Source organism: Gobio gobio (assembly GCF_949357685.1).
Source record: "Gobio gobio genome assembly, chromosome: 18".
NCBI lineage: Eukaryota > Metazoa > Chordata > Actinopteri > Cypriniformes > Gobionidae > Gobio > Gobio gobio.
Window position 1 is genome coordinate 48,910,395 of NC_137111.1, and position 24,446 is coordinate 48,934,840.

General features: G+C 37.1%; 1 protein-coding gene across 1 annotated transcript in view; it reads right to left on the minus strand.

The window, feature by feature from the left end:
- Positions 1-24,446, minus strand: part of adgra1b (adhesion G protein-coupled receptor A1b) — a 253,522-nt gene that overhangs the window by 102,364 nt on the left and 126,712 nt on the right. The window contains exons 11-12 of the mRNA XM_079843277.1: positions 21,600-21,761; positions 16,519-16,710 (exon numbers count right to left, since the gene is read on the minus strand). Of these exons, the coding sequence (XP_079699403.1) occupies positions 16,519-16,710; positions 21,600-21,761 (354 nt within the window). The remainder of the gene's footprint in view (positions 1-16,518; positions 16,711-21,599; positions 21,762-24,446) is intronic.

The following is a 24,446-nucleotide window of genomic DNA, read 5'->3' on the forward strand; positions in this document are numbered from 1 at the left end:
AAGAACGAAGAAAAGAGAGAAGGAGGAAGAAAAAATAGAAACAAGAAAGACAAAGAAAAAAAAAACCCTGGCCTCTGAATCAATAGCGTTTCGCTTATCCAGACACGTGGCCAACAATGGCGACGGTGAAACTCTTTGATGGATTTTTGCTCTCACACAGGCGCGCCTCGATTATAGGCGTGCGCGACCACAAAATGGCGTCACGAACTAATAGATTGTATTACTCTATTCAGTCGGCTTCTTACTCAGAATGCATCGAAGTAATTGAATTTTGAACTTCCTCGTACTTTTCGAAGGGTTGAAGTCTAAATTTGATCAGTTTGGATCACATTGATCGATCACGTCTGCTCTCTCCATCAAGGTCGTCTCTTCTGTCATCGCGCATGCTCATTGACACGCACGGCGCAAAATGATAAAGAGCTCTCATTCGTCAATCACTGAGGATTAATCTGGAAACGAATTTGCATGAATTTATTTATTCTTAATCAGTTTTACACCTCTTACTGACTTTTAATAAGGGAATATGATATAACTAGATGGTATATAAATTAAATAATCCCCTTTATTTAACCTGTGTTACATGTGTGTCAGTGCGTGCATGTGTGTGTCTTTGAGTGAGTGTGAGTGAGTGTGTGTCAGTGCGTGCGTGCATGTGTGTACGTGTGTGTGAGAGTGAATGTGTGCATGAGTGAGAGTGTATGTGTGAGTGAGTGTGTATGTGTGTGTGAGTGTGTATGTGTGAGTGAGTGTGTATGTATGTGTGAGTTTGTGTGTGTGAGTGAGAGTGTGTGTGTGTGTGTGTGTGTGTGAGAGTGTGTATGTATGTGTGTGTGTGTGTGTGTGTGTGTGTGTGTGTGTGTGTGTGTGTGTGTGTGTGTGTGTATGTGGGCATGTTTTTGTGAAATATCAGGACACAAATGTGTATAATGACATGGGTATTACAAAAAGAGGGAGAAATATGAGGACGTTCCCCATGTCCTCACTTTTCAAAATGCTTATAAATCACACAGAACAAGTTTTTTTTTCACAGAAAGTGAACTGCACAGTCTCCTGTGAGGGGTAGGTTTAGGGGCAGGGGCAGTGTGTGTGTGTGTGTGTGTGTGTGTGTGTGTGTGTGTGTGTGTGTGTGTGTGTGTGTGTGTGTGTGTGTGTGTGTGTGTGTGTGTGTGTGTGTGTGATGGGTAGGTTTAGGATCCGTGTAAGGGGATAGAAAATACGGTTTGTACGGTATAAAAACCATTACGCCTATGGAATGTCCTCACATTTCACAAAAACAAACGTGTGTGAGTGAGTGTGTGTGTGTGTGTGTGTGTGTGTGTGTGTATGTGCGTGTGTTTGAGAGTGAGTGTGTGTGTTTGTATGTTTGTGTTTGTATGTTTATGTGCGTGTGTGAATGTGAGTGTGTACATGTTTTTGAGAGAGTGCGTGTGAGTGTGAGTTAGAGTGTGTATGTACGTATGTGTGTGTGTGAGTGAGAGTGTGTGTATATGCGTGTGTGTGTTTGAGTGAGTGTGTGTCAGTGCGTGCGTGTGAAGATTAAACCCTCTTTGGTCATATCTGGACTGGTGTAGTGACCAGCGACAGGTCATATGGCGAGAAGAGAAAGTCTCATCAATCACAGACGGGTTCAGTCAAAACCCCAAACACAGCCTGAGACGCTCATGACGGCACATGAGGATGAGGATGAGGATGAGGATGAGGATGAGGATGAGGATGAGGATGATGATGAGGATGATGATGATGATGATGAGGATGATGAGGATGAGGATGATGAGGAGCGAGTGCTTGTGCATTTGTCAAATATGGCACGTTCAGCCCAGGATAATCCAGCTCTAGCAGCGCCAGGTTTGGCAAACAAGACAAATTCAGGTCAAAGCACACTAATCTTCAGTGAAATCATCTGTGCAGATATTTCAGATTCTGTAACAGTGTCTTCACACCAGTATGAGCTTGTTTTACATTAGTTTGTGCTTTACTGTACTTCCTCAGTCTTGTTTTCCAGCACAAATATCGAAACATTCTTACATCAAGACACATTTACAGGAGAAGCACAATTAGATATTAGACCGTATAAGAATAGTCTAACAATATTAGATGTGACAGCGTTACTACACAGCGCTGGGAGATCCTGCGGGATCCGCTGAGAAGTGAAGAAATCTCTGTTATAAACCACAGACATCAGATCTAACAGAGCTGACATGGAGACCAGGAGAAACATCGTGCCATGAGCTAACAAGTTAAAGGTGGGGTAGGTAAGAATGATCTAAAACACTTTCGTCCAAATTTGTTTAAACTGTCTTTATATGTCAATACATAATACAAATGTAAGTACTCTGAAAAAGAGAGTATAAAAATCGAGTGACTCTAGACTTTTTAATCTGCAATAAACACCGCTCATTATTTTCGTTCGGGACGAATCAAGTGATTGGCTTGGGCGCCTGTCACTCTCTCTCGTTACCATGGCAACCGCCGCTTTTGCTCCAGGATCCGCCCACATGCACCCAGTGTTGCCAAGTCGGGCTACTTCATCACTGTTGCCGCGGCTGTTTGTCATGTCCGCGGGTTGAAGCGACCCCAATTATGTGATATTTTGCCCCGGGATTTGCGAATTTTAGCAGGCAGCCCTACCAAAAAGACACATATTTTACCCCCCAAACGCGATTTTTACCGGAGAAACACGACTGGGCTTGTTTTGGGCTAGTTTTGAATAGCAATTGGGCGGATTTTGTTGTGAAAACCTGGCAACCCTGGCGCACCCGTTTGATTTGAGTTCAAGAGGCTGTATTTCTGCTGGACAGGTCATCTTTCATTCTGATTATACATTTTTTTGGTTTATGTTTTCATGAAGCATGTCTCACTAGCACACGTAGCTGCCTAATATAGCTAACATAACATTACTTAGCATAAAGTCACAATGTTGTACACCTAGCGAGCCATTAGTAGAGATGATAAATACTCAATATGCCTAGCTCAAGTTGATCGCTGTCGTGTTGAATTTCGCAAAATGTAACTTTAGATAACAAAATGCATGTGTAAAAGCTAGAACACCGCATCCAGGAACTTTTTTTAGAACTAAGTTAGCTTTAGCTAGTACCCTCTGTCTAAACTCTTCTACCATGTTCACCGGGAACTTTACCTGCACGTTTATTTCCGCCTTTGGTTTGTTTTTATATTCTCTACCAATGTTTACTGATGTTTTTATCTTGTATCTGTGTGTGTCGTAGACACTGTGTTGTGTGTGTATTTTAAACTTTACCAGTATCGTTATTCTAGCTTGATAGTGAGTACTAAAATACATCTTATTTGTTTATATTCATAATGATAAAGTTAGATTTTTTATTACATGTGATTCTGACATGGAAATAATGAGCTGTCTTTAAAACAGTCGTGAGAGGTCTACAGACACTCAATTTTTATACTTTCTGTTTCAGAGTACTTACATTTTAATTATGTATTGATATATAAAGAAAGTTTAAACCAATTTGGAAAAAAAGTTTTTTAACCAAATCTTACCTACCCTACCTTTAAGCTGCATTCACACCAAACACAGAGCGTCGAATAGAGCGTTAAAAATCGCGTCTAGTTGGAGGCTTGAATAGTGCTGGGCGGTATACCGGTTCATAATGAATACCGGTTTTTATTTTTGTTATATTAATTTTGATAATACCGGTATGTGTAGTAGCGCCTCACTGTTCGAGGGCTCCCGTTTCACTGTTGCACTGTAGTGAGAGCACAGCTGAGATTGAGTCCGAAATCACCCCCTAAAGCCTCATTCACTATTCCCTACGTTATCCACTTATACGATTCACTTAAAAGAGTGAATAAAACGAGTGAGTGAATTTGGACAGCCGTTGAGTGTACATCAGCTGTACACTCGTTATTGTGGTTAGATTTTTAAAATGCTTAAGGTGCCCTCAACTCTTTTTTGTATCTCTCCATGGTCATATTTTAATATTCATGTGTCTGTAATGAGCGTGTTTTATTGGTTGTCTCCACAGCATTATTTTGTGGGTCTTTGTAAACCTGTAATTTTTCATGTGATTTTGGCTATTTTATATCAATAATGGATGTTTACATTATAACAGGTGTAGCGATTAGCTCCATATAAAATGTTAAAAATAACATGTTTTAACATAAAACCCCCATTATATCGCGACAGGAAGCTAATTTAAACACTCGATGGTGGTCTAAAGTGACATTTTGAGTGAAAGTGTCATTTTAATCTTTTAAATTGTGTTATGTAGCTTGATGCTAACTGTAGCTCTAATGCACCTGTTGGACCATTATTGTTACAATAATTCACATAAGGTTCCAATTATGTGTTTTTAGTTAATTTTGTATTAATTATAACGACTTCAGATAAAATTTGGATTACTTTAAATGGATTACTGTGCTGTAATGGGCCATTAGAAAAGAACAAAACAAACAAAAGAATAGCGATTATAGTATAATGAGGATTAAGTCTCATACACTCAAAGGTGTAAAACGATGGTCGAGTGTGCACATAATAGCATGAATTGAGTTGTTCCCTCGCCAGACATTAGACAAAAGACTACAAATGTGTGTTTGCAGCCAACAGCATGTTTGATACATGTTGATAGCATCCCGACATGGTTATTATTCTTAATATTTTTATTTTTCTGTTTGAGCCTATATATCTCCATATTAATAACTGTCTGAGTAATTCTGAGTATTCAGCTGTAAACTCTCAAGTCTTGGCTTTCTAGAAATATATTGGTCATGTGTCTATTCAGAATAACTTGTGAGCAAAATGCCCCACTAGCCAAAATTGGGGTGACAGGCAAGGGGTTGAAAGGAAATATCTCCCTTTGCTTTGAGCTTTGAGCATCGTAACTTTGCAGATGTTGTTCATCCTCAAACAGCGACACTACACACTCACTAAAGTTAAGTCAAATCATAATCAGCCAGCCCTTTAGAGTTACACTAAAACTGTGGCAAACAAACACTTTTTTATTTACACTTTTGCACATTACTGTTGTCAGGGGCGCTGCTAAGGGGGGGAAGTTGGGACGATTCTAAGGGCCCACGCACTTTTGGGGCCCCCAGAGATTGGTTTTATTAGTAGTAACAGTACTAGTAGTAATGTAATAGAAATTATAAATGTATAATCTACCAAACAGTTACAAATATAACAATATTATGGCTTATTTCTGCATTTCTGTCAAAATCCAGCAAAACGCTCCACTCATGAACCGCTCACGGGTAAAACGACATTTGCTCAAATCCCACTCCGACATGAAAATTTTCGGTACTGTAGGCTACTATATTGTTGTAGCCATTAAGAAAAGGTATTTCGTTTTATATTTATGTTTAAATATTATAATGTTATTTTTTTAATGTCTATGTTGTCACTCTGTCAATCTATGTTGATTATGAAAAGTGAACTGCATGAGTGAGAAAGGACACATCGTAAGATGCGCAATGCCAGGAGACACGGAGTGGGTCAGACATGATTTTGACCGCTTCATCAAGTTTTGTTTAGTAGAAAGCCTTTCTTTAAAGTTAATTTCATTTTGTATAAATTTTATCTTAATTTTAATTAATGTTTCATCAGCCAATTGGGGCATTCTGGGTTGAGCGAGCGGAGCTTAATTGCTCAGTATTATTAAATAGCAGACAAAGATTTTGGATAGCTAGGTTGGTGTGGTAGAGGGCCCAAAATCATTTTCTTTCATAGGGCCCAAAATTGCTAGCGGCGCCCCTGACTGTTGTTAATAAAAGTTAATTTAATCTGCATTTCAACTCAAACTCAAGGCTTGACTGTCAGATTTCCAATAAACAAACATGTAATAGTATTAGTAACTGCACTTATTGATACAAAACAATAGTAATTTTATGATTAAAAATCCGCCAATCAGGTGCTGGAGAAGTGAGTGTGTGTCTGGAGCCCTGCCAGGACAGTGGCATATAACAAGCACCACGTGTGAACACGTCCAATGTTTAAAGAGTTACATATAAACTCTCACAGACACATGCTCACGAGTTCACAGCTTGTGGTTTTCCCAGCAGTATTCACAGCAGTTAAACGTAACGAGGTGTTGCTGTAATTAGCGGCGCTGAAAGCTCCTGCTCCGCCGTACCCTGATCGTCTTCATCTCAGCAGTTTAATTCAAGCCCACAGATGGGCCGCATGCACACAAATTACAGGTCAATTAGCAAACGTCCTTCCTCTTTTTTGGGGGCTGTAGATGAGAAGAGTAGCTTGGCTGAGATCACGTAGACGACAGCGGTGGAGACCTCATTCACTGACTGTCAGAATTAACACATAATGAGATTTGGGGTTTGAACAGCAGCCATTACGGGAAATAAGAAACAGATGCGTGTTGGGATGTGTGTGGAAGTGCTCCTTCTGTGTGTTTCATAACTGTATTTCGTTTATTATATTCCTTAGATTTGATCAAGGTAGAATGAGAGAGAAAGAGAGAGACTCAACAGAGAACCAGTTTGATTAAATGGAGAACAACTCTCAAATTGCACCCTAAAAAATTGTGGGTTGTTTTTTTCTGTCAGACGTAACAACCAGTGTTTTTTAGAGTGTGTGTGTTAGAGATCTCAATGTGAATTTCTCTATAATCATAATGTCTGAGCTGCTTTCCACATTATTTGTTTTAATATAATTAAGCAAACGGAGGCGAATCTCACAAAATATCAAACAAATATGAGGAAAATATATAGGAACACATTCTGAGAACATATTTTTGTTACGGTATCTGCTATATATATATATATATATATATATATATATATATATATATATACACACAGTGGGGCAAATAAGTATTTAGTCCGCCACCAATTGTTCAACCAGTTCTCCCACTTAAAAAGATGACAGAGGCCTGTAATTTTCATCATAGGTACACATAGGTACACTTCAACTATGAGAGACAGAATGAGAAAAAAAATCGAGAAAATCACATGGTCTGATTTTTAAAGAATGTATTAGCAAATTATGGTGGAAAATAAGTATTTGGTCAATAACAAAAGTTAATCTCAATACTTTGTTATATACCCTTTGTTGGCAATGACAGAGGTCAAACGTTTTCTGTAAGTCTCCACACGGTTTTTCCACACTGTTGCTGGTAGTTTGGCCCATTCCTCCATGCAGATCTGGAGCAGGGATGTTTTGGGGCGGATTTTCAACTCCCCCAAAGATTTTCTATGGGGCTAGGCCACTCCAGGACCTTGAAATGCTTCTCACGAAGCCACTCCTTCATTGCCCGGGTGGTGTGTTTGGGATCATAGTCATGCTGAAAGACCCAGCCCCGGTTTCATCTTCAATGCCCTTGCTGATGGAAGGTAGCCTGGATGCCAGCCGAATTTAGCCCCGCCCACAAAAATGTTTGCTCGGGCAATTCGGTCTGGACTCGCTCCATAGAGGAGTAATTATGCCCGAACAGAAACTGTTCGGACCAATGAAATTGTCAGGGTGGGCTTTAGACGATGATGGACAGATGATCAACAGTAACGTCATCATCCACGTCATCGAAGGCTCTTGGGTTCAATTTGCTCTTATCCTAAACTGAGAACTTGTTCGTATATGCATTCACCTTCACTATGAAACGATGATCGAACTTTCCGGGGGGTTCTCCGGAAAAAAATGGCGTTTGGTTGGCAAAATATGTTATTTTGGCAAGGTTGCCTGCTAAAATTCGCATTCCTGGGTTTATATAATCACATAATTGGGGTCGCTTCAACCCGCGGACATGGAGAAAAACACGGACTTGGCAACACAGTGCAGTTGAGTTCTGTTGACATTTGACAACTAACGTTACGCGTCGCTCCGTTGCTCTGATTGGTTGTGGGTCTATCCAATTGAGGTCTTTCCTGGCTCGGTTGAAACACGCCCCATAATCAAAGCTCAATGGAGCGGTACCAGACTCATATTCTGACTAGAATTGAGTATGGCCACGCCAGGCCAGATGGAAGGAGGTTTTTACTCAAAATCTCACGATACATGGCCCCATTCATTCTTTCCTTTACATGGATCAGACGTCCTGGTCCCTTTGCAGAAAAATAGCCCCAAAGCAATTCAGTCTTCCCAGCCTGGTGCAGGTCTACAGTTTAGTTTCTGGTGTCCTTTGACAGCTCTTTGGTCTTGGCCATAGTGGAGTTTGGAGTCTGACTGTTTGAGGTTGTGGACAGGTGTCTTTTATACTGAGAACGAGTTCAAACAGGGGCGATTAATACAGGTAACGAGTGGAGGACAGAGGAGCCTCTTAAAGAAGAAGTTACAGGTCTGTGAGACAGAAATCTTGCTTTTTTTGTAGGTGACCAAATACTTATTTTCCACCATAATTTACAAATAAATTCTTTAAAAATCAGACAATGTGATTTTCTGGATTTATTTTTCTCATTCTGTCTCTCATAGTTGAAGTGTACTTTGAAAGTTACTTTGAAAAGTAATGCATTACAATATTGCGTTACTCCTTTAAAAAGTAACTAATTGAGTTACTTAGTTACTTTTTAAGAAAAGTAATGCGTTACGTTACTTTTGCGTTACTTTTTCTCAGCTGGGCTGGGCTTGTTTTCGTTTTTTTTATAACAAAAAAAGTTAAATTTGTGTGCAACGGTAAAGACCTCTTCATACCAAAATGTAAATAATAAGCCCCAGGCTGAGGTAAAAATACAAATTCCTGCATGAACACTAGAGGGCGCAGCTCTGGATAATGGAGAAGAGGACGCAAGAGAAAAAAGTTTTACCAATAAAAACAAAAAATCTAGTCATTTTCATCATCAAAGGTCAGCAGCAAGACATTGCTAAATTAAATATAAAAGGTAGATTATGCATAAAAATAGTTGTTTTATTTAACATTTAATTATTGGAGGTTTGCATATACTCTGATTTTGCATTTGACTGATTTTATTCATTTTGAGGAGTACAGAATTTTTACTTGTGCAAGTGAGATAAATAAATGCTCACATTTAGTCTAGAACTACAATAACCCTCATGTTCACACACACACACACACACACACACACACACACACACACACACACACACACACACACACACACACACACACACACACACACACACACACACACACACACACACACACACACACACACACACACACCTCTGCACTTATTCTTCTCAACATGGGGGCAGGAGAGCTGTCAGTCAAATTAATGTGAAAAAGTAACTCAGATATTTTGCTGTAAATTTCAAAAGTAATGCGTTACTTTACTAGTTACTTGGAAAAAGTGAATATTATTACATAACTCAAGTTACTTGTAATGTGTTTCCCCCAACACTGGTACCTATGATGAAAATTACAGGCCTCTCTCATCTTTTTAAGTGGGAGAACTTGCACAATTGGTGGCTGACTAAATAAATTTTTGCCTCACTATCATGTTTTAAAATGTTGTTTTTTTCCTTTGATTATTCGAATACTAAGGGAACATTCCCCTGTATCATTATTGGAATATTACTTTTGAATGTTCTCTGAACAGTAGAGAGGGGAGAGCGGCACAACCTAATGCTTTTTGACTTTCTCAGTTTGTGTAAATCCACTTGGGGTTAAGAGTATTTATTTTTTCCCACATTAATTCCACAGATGTACAATTATGTGGTTTTGTTTCATTAGTACAGTGTATACTTTTTTCTTGATTTACCCTGAAAGAATGGAAGTGAAGTGTGACACTATAGGTGGGGCACAATGTAACATGACCAAATAACAGCTTAAAATGTTCCCTGATATAATCAAAAAAATATGCAAAATAAACTAAAATATTTTGTCAACAAAATACAATTATTAACTTTTTAAAATAAAATAATGGCATTTTTTAATCATTAAAAATATAAGCATTTTTGAGTTTGACAACAAACACATCACTAAATACAGCTATACAGCATAGTTCAAAACATGATAATGAATACAAATATCTGAATATTAACTCTCAGTCATTATTCACCCTTCTCTCATGGTTTCTCACAATAATTAATAAAAGTATAGAATATAATGGCATATTTCTAATAGGGGCTCATTGTAACGCAGTGTTAACACACACACCACCAGCACAACTGGGATGTAAACCCCGGCTCGTGTCTTCTGATGTTAGATCAGTATTAAAGAACATCTCAACTGTTAAATAACAGATATAAGATTACAATATTATCGGATTTGTCTTATTTTAAAGGGTTAGTTCACCCAAAAATGTAAATTGTGTGATTAATGACTGAGCCTCATGTGGTTGGACACCCGTCAGACCTCCGTTCATCTTCAGACACAAATGAAGATATTTTAGTGTAAATCTGATGCTCTGAAAGGCCTCCATTGACTCAACTTTACACTCTCAAGACCCTTAAAAGACACTAAAGACTAAAGTTACAAAGTCCATCTCACTACAGCGGCTCTACAATAACTTTATGAAGACGAGAATAGTTTTTGTGCGCAAAAAAACCCTAAATAACGACTTATTTAGTGATGACGATTTCAAAACACGGCATCATGAAGCTTCGAAGCGTTATGAATCAGTGAGTCGAATCATGATTCGGATCGCGTGTCAAACCGCCAAACTGCTGAAATTTGGCGATCCAAACTGCTGAATTGACTCACTGATTCATAACGCTCCAAACTGCTGAATCGACTCACTGATTCATAACGCTCCAAACTGCTGAATCGACTCACTGATTCATAATGCTCCAAACTGCTGAATCGACTCACTGATTCATAACACTCCAAACTGCTGAATCGACTCACTGATTCATAACGCTCCAAACTGCTGAATCGACTCACTGATTCATAATGCTCCAAACTGCTGAATCGACTCACTGATTCATAACACTCCAAACTGCTGAAACGACTCACTGATTCATAACGCTCCAAACTGCTGATTCGACTCACTGACTCATAACGCTCCAAACTGCTGAATCGACTCACTGATTCATAACGCTTCAAACTGCTGAATCGACTCACTGATTCATAACGCTTCAAACTGCTGAATCGACTCACTGATTCATAACGCTCCAAACTGCTGAATGGACTCACTGACTCATAACGCTCCAAACTGCTGAATCGACTCACTGATTCATAACGCTCCAAACTGCTGAATCGACTCACTGATTCATAACGATCCAAACTGCTGAATCGACTCACTGATTCATAACGCTTCGAAGCTTCATGAGGCCGTGTTTTGAAATCGTCATCACTATACAAGTCGTTATTTAGGGTTTTTTTCGCACACAAAAACTATTCTCGTCACTTCATAAAGTTATTGTAGAACCACTGTAGTGAGATGGACTTTGTAACGACGTCTTTAGTGTCTTTTAAGGGTAAGTACGACATGAGGGTCAGTAATTAATAACAGAATTTTCATTTTTGGGTGTACTAACCCTTTGAATAAACACAAAATACAGAGACGAAAACTAAACTTAAGTAAGAAATTTACTTTTGCTATAATTCAATAAATGTTCAGTGATATCTTCCAGAGATTTTTTCATTTTGGCGCGTTTTTTTCTCTAAATAATGTTGATATGGCAACTAGTAAATACACTAAGTTTCGTCATTCTGGCGTGTGTGGAAAGGGTTAAAACATGCGTGTTATAACTGACCCCGCGCTCCCCGCGTTTTTTTTTAACAAAATGTACCAGGTAAAAACATTCCATGAACGATGTATAAATAACGTTGGGTAAGAGTTGCTCTAAAGGCCGGTCACGACGCGACTAACACACACACACACACACACACACACGTTTGTTTTTGTGAAATGTGAGGACATTCCATAGGCGTAATGTTTTTTTATACCGTACAAACCGTATTTTCTATCCCCTTACACTGTCCCTAAACCTACCCATCACACACACACACACACACACACACACACACACACACACACACACACACACACACACACACACACACACACACACACACACACACACACACACACACACACACACACACACACACACACACACACACACACACACACACACACACACACACACACACACACACACACACACACACACACTGCCCCTGCCCCTAAACCTACCCATCACAGGAGACTGTGCAGTTCACTTTCTGTGAAAAAACCTCATTCTGTGATTTATAAGCATTTTGAAAAGTGAGGACATGGGGAACGTCCTCATATTTCACCCTCTTTTTGTAATACCCATGTCATTATACACATTTGTGTCCTGATATTTCACAAAAACATGCCCACACACACACACACACACACACACACACACACACACACACACACACACACTCTCTCTTACTGTACAGACACTGAACCAGCGGCAGACATGATATCAACAGTGTGTGTGGGTTCCTTCAGGGAAACTACACACGGGTGAAACTTCCTGAATTATTCACTTCTGGAAATATGAAGACAATATCATTTGCATTCACAAATGGACTGGCGTATGGCTATATAATTATCAGTGGAAATAAAAACAGACCATGACCTAGTCAGAGTGACAGATAATGACTATAGTTCAAATGGACGAGACGAAGCTTCTCTCAGGGGTCAGATGATGCTGATGCTGATGCTGTCGATGGGAGAGTGTGTTTATCTGATAATGTGGCTGTGTGATTTACACACTCTCTCTCTCTCTCTCTCTCTCTCTCTCTCTCTCTCTCTCTCTCTGGCGCAGCGGGGATGAAACGCTCAGTGTTTTAGCATTCAGAGGCGTTTCTCTGTTTGCTTGACGCAGGTGAGTGTGTGTCAGAGACGATACATCTTTAATGCAGCTCTGCAGATCAACATCCCAAACACACACACGGGAACAAATGAACACACACACAGGAGCAAACCTCACAGATCCACACAGAACAACTCACATATGAGTAAAAATGGTCAGGGGTTTTTGTCTGGCCAGAATATATTTCAATTATATGTGTAAAATATATTTTGATTAAACCTCTCAATGGTGTGTGATATGTCAAAATATGCATTATATATATAACATAAGGAAACATATTGGAAACATGTCCAAACGTAAACATTTTGGTAAAATAATAATAATAAAATAAATAATAATATAAAATTTACATATTTTTTTGTCATATTTTAGTTGTTTTCTGTGTCCATCTATATATATATATATATTATTTATTCATTTACTTGTAAATATATTTTAGAAAATATTATATTTACCTTAAACCTTCAAAAATCTTAAAAAACATTTTGGGAAAAAATAACTAATAATAATAAAAATGTATAATTCTAATTCCATTCATAATTTTTTATATATTCATTTATATATATATATATATTATAAATATAGCCCTGCTACATATATAAAAAGGTGATTATATATATATATTTTACTTTTTTCTTTACATTGATAAAATATTTATATATATTCTTTTTTATTGAAATAATATATTACAATTATATAACATATTTTAAAGTATGCATAATATTTTTTGAAATATGTTTAAAAATGTAATGATTTTATCACTGTAAAAAAGTATATATAATGTATTTATTTGTTTACATTAAAATATACATACGTGTGTGTGTGTGTGTGTGTGTGTGTGTGTGTGTGTGTGTGTGTGTGTGTGTGTGTGTGTGTGTGTGTGTGTGTGTGTGTGTGTGAGAGTGTGTGTGTGTGTGTGTGTGTGTGTGTGTGTGTGTGTGTGTGTGTGTGTGTGTGTGTGTGTGTGTGTGTGTGTGTGTGTGTGTGTGTGTGTGTGTGTGTGTGTGTGTGTGTGTGTGTGTGTGTGATGGGTGTGTTTTTTCAGATAATATATTACAATGATATAACATATATTAAAATATGCATAATATATTTAAAAATATAATGAAATATATTTACCTTAAACCTTCAAAAAACATTTCAAATCTTAAAATTAATTTAGGCAAAAAATAAAATTATATATATATATATATATATTTTATTTTATTTTTTTTATTTTTTTTTTATGTTAGATCTATAGTAACTATAGTTTATTTCACTGGGAATGAATTGAAACCTGGCTGATGTACTACATGAACATGTCTGAATGTGTGTTTCACCAGAGGATCTGTATATGATCGCAGTGAGATGTGTGTCATGTCTCTTCATCACGCGTGTAAGCGTGTAAATAACTCCTCATTTACTCCTCATGCACATGTCAAACTGTAAAATGGACACGAATGTGAATGAGATTCAGAGCAGAAAAGCATTTTCAGTGTAGTTTCAGTTTCTGCTCCATGATGGCATGATTTCAGAAGCTCATGTGCCACTTCTGGAGTAAATAATGCATCTTCATCTGTGGCTGAACTATTCCTGTCCGGACAGACAGATGACACAACGGACTTTGTAATATTTGATTTAAATGTTGTATAAATCTGTATGTGAATGATGTGATCATTATGAATTATCTAAATCTCCCAGAGGAAACTGACACACAGCCGGCAAATAAAGCCCTGATCAAAATATATTCCAGAAGGAGGAGCGGGTCCTTCACTTGTTAGTGTGCACTAGGGCAGAAGGATGCTCAATTACCCCGACACACACACACACACACACACACACACACACACACACACACACACACACACACACACATGAGCTCCATGATTTATAGTGAACTTCCTGATTAGATGACGATCTCATGAGCTCAGCGGCTCTGCGTTTATAATGCATTGAGCCCTACACATTAACTTCACACACACACACACACACACACACACACACACACACACACACACACACACACACACACACACACACACGAGTTATCAGAGAACAATTCTGAACTATCACACATTTACAACTGATTAACAACTAATCTCTGACATCAGTTAATGGTCACATGATGTGCAGGTAAACAAATCAAGGACAAAAGTTTGGATTTTTTAAATCTCTGTTCACAAAGACAGAATTTATTTTATTTAAAGCTTGTAATATATTTATACATTTAAATGTATAATATTTAATTTAATTTAATTTAATGTTATTTTATTTTTTTATTTTATTTATTTTTTGTTGTAGTTTTTATTGTATATTTAACTGTATTTTTTATTTTATTTATTTATTTATTATTTTTTATTATGATAAATTCACAAACCCCAGTTGGGAAACTCTGTAGAAAACTTTATATATTGGTGTTTACTCAACATGTTACAACAAACATCTACAATGAGGAAATATTCTATTCTATTCTATTCTATTCTATTCTATTCTATTCTATTCTATTCTATTCTATTCTATTCTATTCTATTCTATTCTATTCTATTCTATTCTATTCTAATGGATGGATGAATGCATGGATGTATGTATGCGTGTGCGGGTGTATATATGTATGCATTCATCCATCCACCCACCCACCCATCCCTCCATCCATCCCTACCTCCATCCAAATCCCTCCATCCATCCATCCATCCCTCCATCCAAATCCCTCCATCCATCCATCCATCCTTCCATCCATCCCTCCATCCAAATCCCTCCATCCATCCCTCCATCCAAATCCCTCCATCCATCCATCCATCTATCCATCCTTCCATCCATCCCTCCATCCAAATCCCTCCATCCATCCCTCCATCCAAATCCCTCCATCCATCCATCCATCCATCCATCCATCCAAATCCCTCCATCCATCCACCCACCCCTCCACCCATCCATCCAAATCCCTCCATCCATCCATCCCTCCATCCATCCCTCCATCCAAATCCCTCCATCCATCCATCCCTCCATCCATCCCTCCATCCAAATCCCTCCATCCATCCACCCACCCATCCAAATCCCTCCATCCATCCATCCCTCCATCCAAATCCCTCCATCCATCCACCCATCCATCCATCCATCCATCCATCCATCCATCCATCCATCCATCCACCCATTCAAATCTATTCTATTCTATTTTAATGGATGGATGAACGCATGTATGTATGTATGTATGCATGTAACGTTGTATGTATGCATCCATCCATTCAATTCAATTCAATTCTAATGTATGGATGAATGTATGTATGCACGTAGGGGTGCATATATGTATGTATGTATCCATCCATCCATCCATCCATCCATCCATCCATCCATCCATCCATCCATCCATCCATCCATCCATCCATCCATCCATCCATCCATCCATCCATCCATCCATCCATCCATCCATCCATTCATCCATGAAATGAAATGAAATAATGAAATTAAATGAAATTCTATTGGATGGAAGTAATGCCTGTATCAATTCAATTCAATTCTAATGTATGGATGAATGTATGTATGTATGTATGTACGGGTGTATATACAGTATGTATGGATTCTATTCATATTCTATTGTATTCTGTCTGCTGATGGAAAAATCATATTCCTCAGACTGAAGCCTGTTCTCCTCATCAGAGCTCCAGATCTCACAGCTGGACGTCCACACACACACACACACACACACACACACACACACAGATATTATGAACACCTTCATCTCTCCTCAAACATCAACACATGTTATAGAAGCAAAATAGAGCTGGAATCTGACCAGTGGATGAACAAACATCCTTTGCCTGAAGCGTCTGGCCTTAATTGGAGTAAATGGGCTGGTCAGTGCTGACTCTCACCTGGCTGAGCTGACCCATGGGTGACCCAGAGACATTAACGGCGTGGCATCTGGAGTTGAGCAGTGTGTGTGTGTGCTGTGATCCGTCAGCCACAGGGGGCAGTAGAGGCGGAAGCTGACCCACGGTGCACAAAAACCCCGTCAGAGCGGCCGGCCGGACCATCAGGGCCTCCAGAGCGATGTTAGCAGAAACCTGCACACACACACACACACACACACAGGACGTTACACGACCTACTTTCCTTACACTAATTGCTTGTTGGAAAATAACCATCATTCATAGTGCTGAGCGAGTCAAGGACTGATTATGAAAATATAAAGAGACGAAACAAAGACTGCATTAATGATCAGAGTCTGTAACCCACATTACCAGAACAACAGCTCACAAACGCAGATGGGTCTGAGTATCTCAACAGAGTAGAAAACACACCTGAGATACACACAGCGTGTACAGTATCAGTCCACAGATCCCACGGCCCACAATGCAAATCAGCAGCACACAAGAGCCTTTTCATTAGCGTTTAATGGCCAATCTCAAGAGTAATTCAAAACATAAATGCTTTTTTAATCAAAAGAAGCATGCATTCAATGCAGAGTATTTTGTATTTAAATGAGTCATATATACATACAATCAGCCTCTTTTTAAAGTGCATCTTTTGAGAATTTTACGAATTCTCAAATCAATCAATCAATCAAATGATTTGAGAAAATTACGTCTGAATTGCGTGATAAGGTTGTGTATGTCATGTTCATATTGTAAATGTCACTGTCTGCTTCTGGTACAGTTTAGATGAACTCATGAGAATGCCAATGATATAATACAACCCATGCATAAAATAATGTATTTTATTATTTTATTCATTTATATTTTTATTTTTATTTTATTTTATTATTGTATTTTATTTATTTATTTATTTCATTTTTTTTATATATATTTAATTTATTTTTTATTTCATTTTATTATTTACTTTACTTTATTGTATTATTTTATTTTTTATTTCATTTTATTATATTATTTTTATTATTATTTTTATTATTTATTTTATTTTATTTTATTTTAATTTATTGTATTTTATTTATTTATTTTTATTTATTTATTTATATATATATATATATATATATATATATTTTTTTTTTTAATTATTTATTTCATTTTACTTTATTGTATTGTTGTATTTTATTTATTTATTTATTATTTTTATTATGTATTTTATTTTAATCAGTTGTATTGTTGTATTTAATTTATTTATTTATATTTTAATTTAATTTATTTATTTATATATATATTTATTTTAATTTATTTAATTTATTTTTATATTTTATTTTTTATTATTTATTTCATTTTACTTTATTGTATTATTGTATTTTATTTTATTTTATTTTTTTATGTTTTTTATTATTTTTATTTTATTGATTTTTTTTATTTTTTATTATTTATTTAATTAAATGTATTGTATTATTGTATTTTATTTTATTTTATTTTATGTTTTGCATTTAAATGAGCTACAAAAAATACATTCAGCCTATTTTTAAAGTGCATCTTTTAACAAATAAATCAATCGAATGTGTTTCCTATGGAAGCTTGTTTTCGCCACGGAATAAAAAAGTTAAAAAAGTAACTTCGACTTTTTACCTTGCAATTCTTGATTTCTCGAACTTATTTCTAAAGTCAGAATTGCTAGATAAAAACTCACAATTATGAGAATTAAAGATATAAACTTGATATAAAGTTTCAAACGCTCCCGTCTGTATGTGTGTTTACTTCAAAGGTTTCTTTTTACAGCATGTTTTGGCAGCGTTGAGCATGTAGCCAATCACAGACATATTTGTTGAGCGTGTGAATGCAACAGCCAATCAGAGGTCTTTTAAGTCAGTTTGTTCAGTGTGAGCTCTGCATGCTCGCGAATTGTTTCGTTATAGCCACGTATGAAAACGTTGTAAATAAGAGATTAATTGTGCAGCATAGACTTCTTATTTTGATTATAACGTGAGTTTTTATTCAGTTATCAGCTTCATTGATCATAAACACAGCACTCTTAGATCGCTTTCTGATAGTTACCCCTTCATCATTTTAATAAAAGTTTTATTTTGCATTCTGCAAGGTTTCAGGAGTGATAACTGGATAAAAATAGGGATTGAATCTGAAACTGCGATGTTTGACAACAAACAGGACAAAAGAATGATCTGTGCATTAAATCTTAAAGTGTAAGATTATTATTTTAATTGTAACATTTCATTTGATTTGTTTAAAGGTCCCATGGCATGAAATTTTCATTTTATGAGGTATTTCAACATTAATATGAGTTCCCCTAGCCTGAATATTGTCCCCAAGTGGATAGAAATGTTGATCGGGGTAAAACCGAGTTCTGGCTGTCTCTCTCTGCCTTTGAGAAAATGACAGGCCCGACTAGCCAATCCTGAAGTCTCCTGGTTTGACGTCCAAGCAGGAACGGTTTCCTCCCTTTCCTCCACCCAGAGAATCTGGCACGCCCATGCAAACACTCGAGAGATCATTAATGTTATTTGTGAACGAGTGAACACTGGCAGTTTCTCAGTGTTTGGATGTACAAATGAAAACAGAAGTCTTTCTTCAGTTCCTTCTGATCTGTGATCAGTGATTTCTGATGTGTAGCTTATTATTTATTATTTGTGGACACGCAGCGGCTTCTCTCTCTCCCGACAGAACGGTGTTTTCGTGTTTTCTATCTTGAGAGTCAGTGTTTTTGTACGTCCTCGTCGCGTCTATCTGTTCTTAAATGTGCATACAGTCTTTTCTGTTTAACATCAGCAGTCACATCTTTAGAGATAAACTTCACACACGCCGAAGCTCGGCCTCCAACATCCCCGACCCCCAGTACTGCATCTGGCCCACAGCGGAGGCACCAAACGCGGCGTGAGATTAAGCAGAAGGAGGGTAAGCGTGAGGGTATCTGGGCTAGGCTAGCCAGCTTTCCCCACAATAAACTGGATTACATTCGATTACAGCTGTTGTGTCTTTGTTTGCGCTGTGTAAGTTACTCAATGCGCGTCAACGACGCTATTCATATGTTTGGAACATATCTAGAAATAATGCTATATTCAACACTTACTAACTCGTTCATCTCGCTGTAATGATACATTGCATGTGTTACAAAGTTGGTAGAATAATGATGAAGAGGACTCGGTGTGACTGGGACTCGTGTTTATTCAGAACTCTCAGATACAAACACAATAAACTCGCGCTGACTGACAGCTCTCATAACTCAGTAGTTACTATAAATAACTTTGTTAGCAATCGCTTCGTCTCCGTGATGTCCGGTTCGCGAACGAATCATTCTTTTGAATCGGTTCTTTTTAGTGAACCGAACCAGTTCACCAAATCGGACTGAATCGTTCTGAACGGTTCGCGTCTCGAGTCAGCGCTGATCCATAATTTACTAAAGTTACTAACTTTCTGACATGAGTGACAGTCCCTCCGACTAGAAATAAACTAATAACCTGAAGTATATGCTAGTAACTACAACAGTTCACCCTGAACTGAGACATGCTGAGAGAACTGATGAGAAGTGAACTCCGGTCCATCCGTCTCTCTGGCAGACTCGTGCCTGCTCGTGCCTCGTTAAACCACGCCCCCTCCGCTCATTTAAAATGCAAAGATGTCAGCCAATCACAACAGTGGGCGTTTTTACTGAAGTCTCACAGCAGACACGCCTCTTGAAGCAGGGCATTCAGCCACAGGGCAAACATCAGTATAGAAAAAATGCCTTTTATTTCTAAATTATGACATTTTATGATGTAAAAATCATACTAATAATATAAGTACACCTCAGGAAACACTATAAAATAATAGAAAAATGCCATGCCATGGGACCTTTAATGCAATGTTGATCTAACTGAACAATATGTCATGTTTTAATGTAATATTTACTTATAATCATTCTTTTCATTTATTTATTTCATTTTCAAAAAAGTTTTAAAACAAAATAATTTGAAATGTGTTTCAAAATTAATACAAAGAACTGTGAAATTTGACTGGTATTGGTACCGACTACTGAAATATTAGTAGTGACAACCTTATTTTTTACTCTCCATGTTTGTCCTTTTTGTTGTTTTGCTTTTATTCTCTTTCTTTTCTTCAACCTGTGCATTGGTTGTATATGAGTCATGCTTATATTGTAAATATCACTGTCAACTTTATTGTCACTGTGCAGAGTTGCAGTACAAAGCCAATGAAATAATGCAACCCAAGCATAAACTAATATATAATTATTTTATTTTATTATATTATTTATTTATTATATTTTTTATTGAATTTAATTTAATATTTTATTTTATTATTATTACAAATATTAGATTTTTGATTTTTAATTGAATTTAATTTAATATTATTTAATTCGATTTTTTTAATTAAATTAAATGAAAGAAAAATAAAATAAAATAAAAATAACATTAATAAAATAAAATGTAAAAAATGTAATAATTTAATGTAATTTTTTATTTTATTTTTCATGAATTTTATTTCATCTAAAAATTAAAATAAAATAATAATAAACAAATAATATGACATTTTTAATAATAATTTTTAATAATAATAAAATAAATATTAAATTTAATTAAACAAATATATAAATAAATACAATAATAAAATAAAATAAATGTAATAATTTATTGTATTTATTTATATATTTTTTAAATTTAATTTAATATTTATTTTATTATTATTAAAAATTATTATTAAAAATGTAATTTAATATTATTTGCTTATTATTATTTTATTTTATTTTTTTAATTAAATTAAATAAATAAAAATATTAAATTATAAAAAAATATTTTATTATTTTATTTATTTACATATTTTTTTAATTAAATTTAATATTTATTTTATTATTATTAAAAATTATTATACAAAATTACATTTAATTATATTTTATTATTATTTGTTTATTATTATTATTTTTTATTAAATTAAATTAAAGAAAAAAAATAATTAAAAAAATTATAATTATTAAAAATAAAATATTTTAATTTAATATTTTTTTATTTAGTTTAATTTAGCTATGTGTTGTTGTGTAAAGGTTGCAGTGTGTGAATGACGAGCTTCACCTTTGAGATGACGGAGGTGTTTGTGTTGAGCGCGAGATCTGCGATCCGCTCCACACACTGGACGATCCGCGTGCAGGCGCGCGCTTCACTCTGGGCCATCCAGAGCACGTGTTCCTCCACCTGCATCATATCACTGCCGATCACCAGCAGCTGCTCACACAACTACACACAAACACACTCACATCACTCACAACTACACACAAACACACTCACATCACTCACACAACTACACACAAACACACTCACATCACTCACAACTACACACAAACACACTCACATCACTCACACAACTACACACAAACACACTCACATCACTCACAACTACACACAAACACACTCACATCACACACAACTACACACAAACACACTCACATCACTCACACAACTACACACAAACACACTCACATCACTCACACGACTACACACAAACACACTCACATCCCTCACACAACTACACACAAACACACTCACATCACTCACACAACTACACACAAACACACTCACATCACTCACAACTACACACAAACACACTCACATCACACACACAACTACACACAAACACACTCACATCACACACAACTACACACAAACACACTCACATCACTCACAACTACACACAAACACACTCACATCACTCACAACTACACACAAACACACTCACATCACTCACACAACTACACACAAACACACTCACATCACTCACAACTACACACAAACACACTCACATCACTCACACAACTACACACAAACACACTCACATCACTCACACAACTACACACAAACACACTCACATCACTCACAACTACACACAAACACACTCACATCACACACAACTACACACAAACACACTCACATCACTCACAACTACACACAAACACACTCACATCACTCACACAACTACACACAAACACACTCACATCACACACAACTACACACAAACACACTAACATCACTCACACAACTACACACAAACACACTCACATCACTCACACAACTACACACAAACACACTCACATCACTCACAGCTACACACAAACACACTCACATCACACACAACTACACACAAACACACTCACATCACTCACAACTACACACAAACACACTCACATCACTCACACAACTACACACAAACACACTCACATCACACACAACTACACACAAACACACTCACATCACTCACAACTACACACAAACACACTCACATCACTCACAACTACACACAAACACACTCACATCACTCACACAACTACACACAAACACACTCACATCCCTCACACAACTACACACAAACACACTCACATCACACACACAACTACACACAAACACACTCACATCACTCACACAACTACACACAAACACACTCACATCACACACACAACTACACACAAACACACTCACATCACTCACACAACTACACACAAACACACTCACATCACACACACAACTACACACAAACACACTCACATCACACACAACTACACTCACACGACTACACACAAACACACTCACATCACTCACACAACTACACACAAACACACTCACATCACACACAACTACACACAAACACACTCACATCACTCACACAACTACACACAAACACACTCACATCACACACAACTACACACAAACACACTCACATCACTCACACAACTACACACAAACACACTCACATCACTCACACAACTACACACAAACACACTCACATCACACACACAACTACACACAAACACACTCACATCCCTCACACAACTACACACAAACACACTCACATCACTCACAACTACACACAAACACACTCACATCACTCACACAACTACACACAAACACACTCACATCCCTCACACAACTACACACAAACACACTCACATCACTCACACAACTACACACAAACACACTCACATCACACACACAACTACACACAAACACACTCACATCACTCACACAACTACACACAAACACACTCACATCACACACACAACTACACACAAACACACTCACATCACACACAACTACACTCACACGACTACACACAAACACACTCACATCACTCACACAACTACACACAAACATACTCACATCACACACAACTACACACAAACACACTCACATCACTCACACAACTACACACAAACACACTCACATCCCTCACACAACTACACACAAACACACTCACATCACTCACACAACTACACACAAACACACTCACATCCCTCACACAACTACACACAAACACACTCACATCACTCACACAACTACACACAAACACACTCACATCCCTCACACAACTACACACAAACACACTAACATCACTCACACAACTACACACAAACACACTAACATCACTCACACAACTACACACAAACACACTCACATCACAAGCAAACTACACACAAACACACTCACATCACTCACACAACTACACACAAACACACTCACATCACTCACACAACTACACACAAACACACTCACATCCCTCACACAACTACACACAAACACACTCACATCACTCACACAACTACACACAAACACACTCACATCCCTCACACAACTACACACAAACACACTCACATCACTCACACAACTACACACAAACACACTCACATCACTCACACAACTACACACAAACACACTCACATCCCTCACACAACTACACACAAACACACTCACATCACTCACACAACTACACACAAACACACTCACATCCCTCACACAACTACACACAAACACACTCACATCACTCACACAACTACACACAAACACACTCACATCCCTCACACAACTACACACAAACACACTCACATCCCTCACACAACTACACACAAACACACTCACATCACTCACACAACT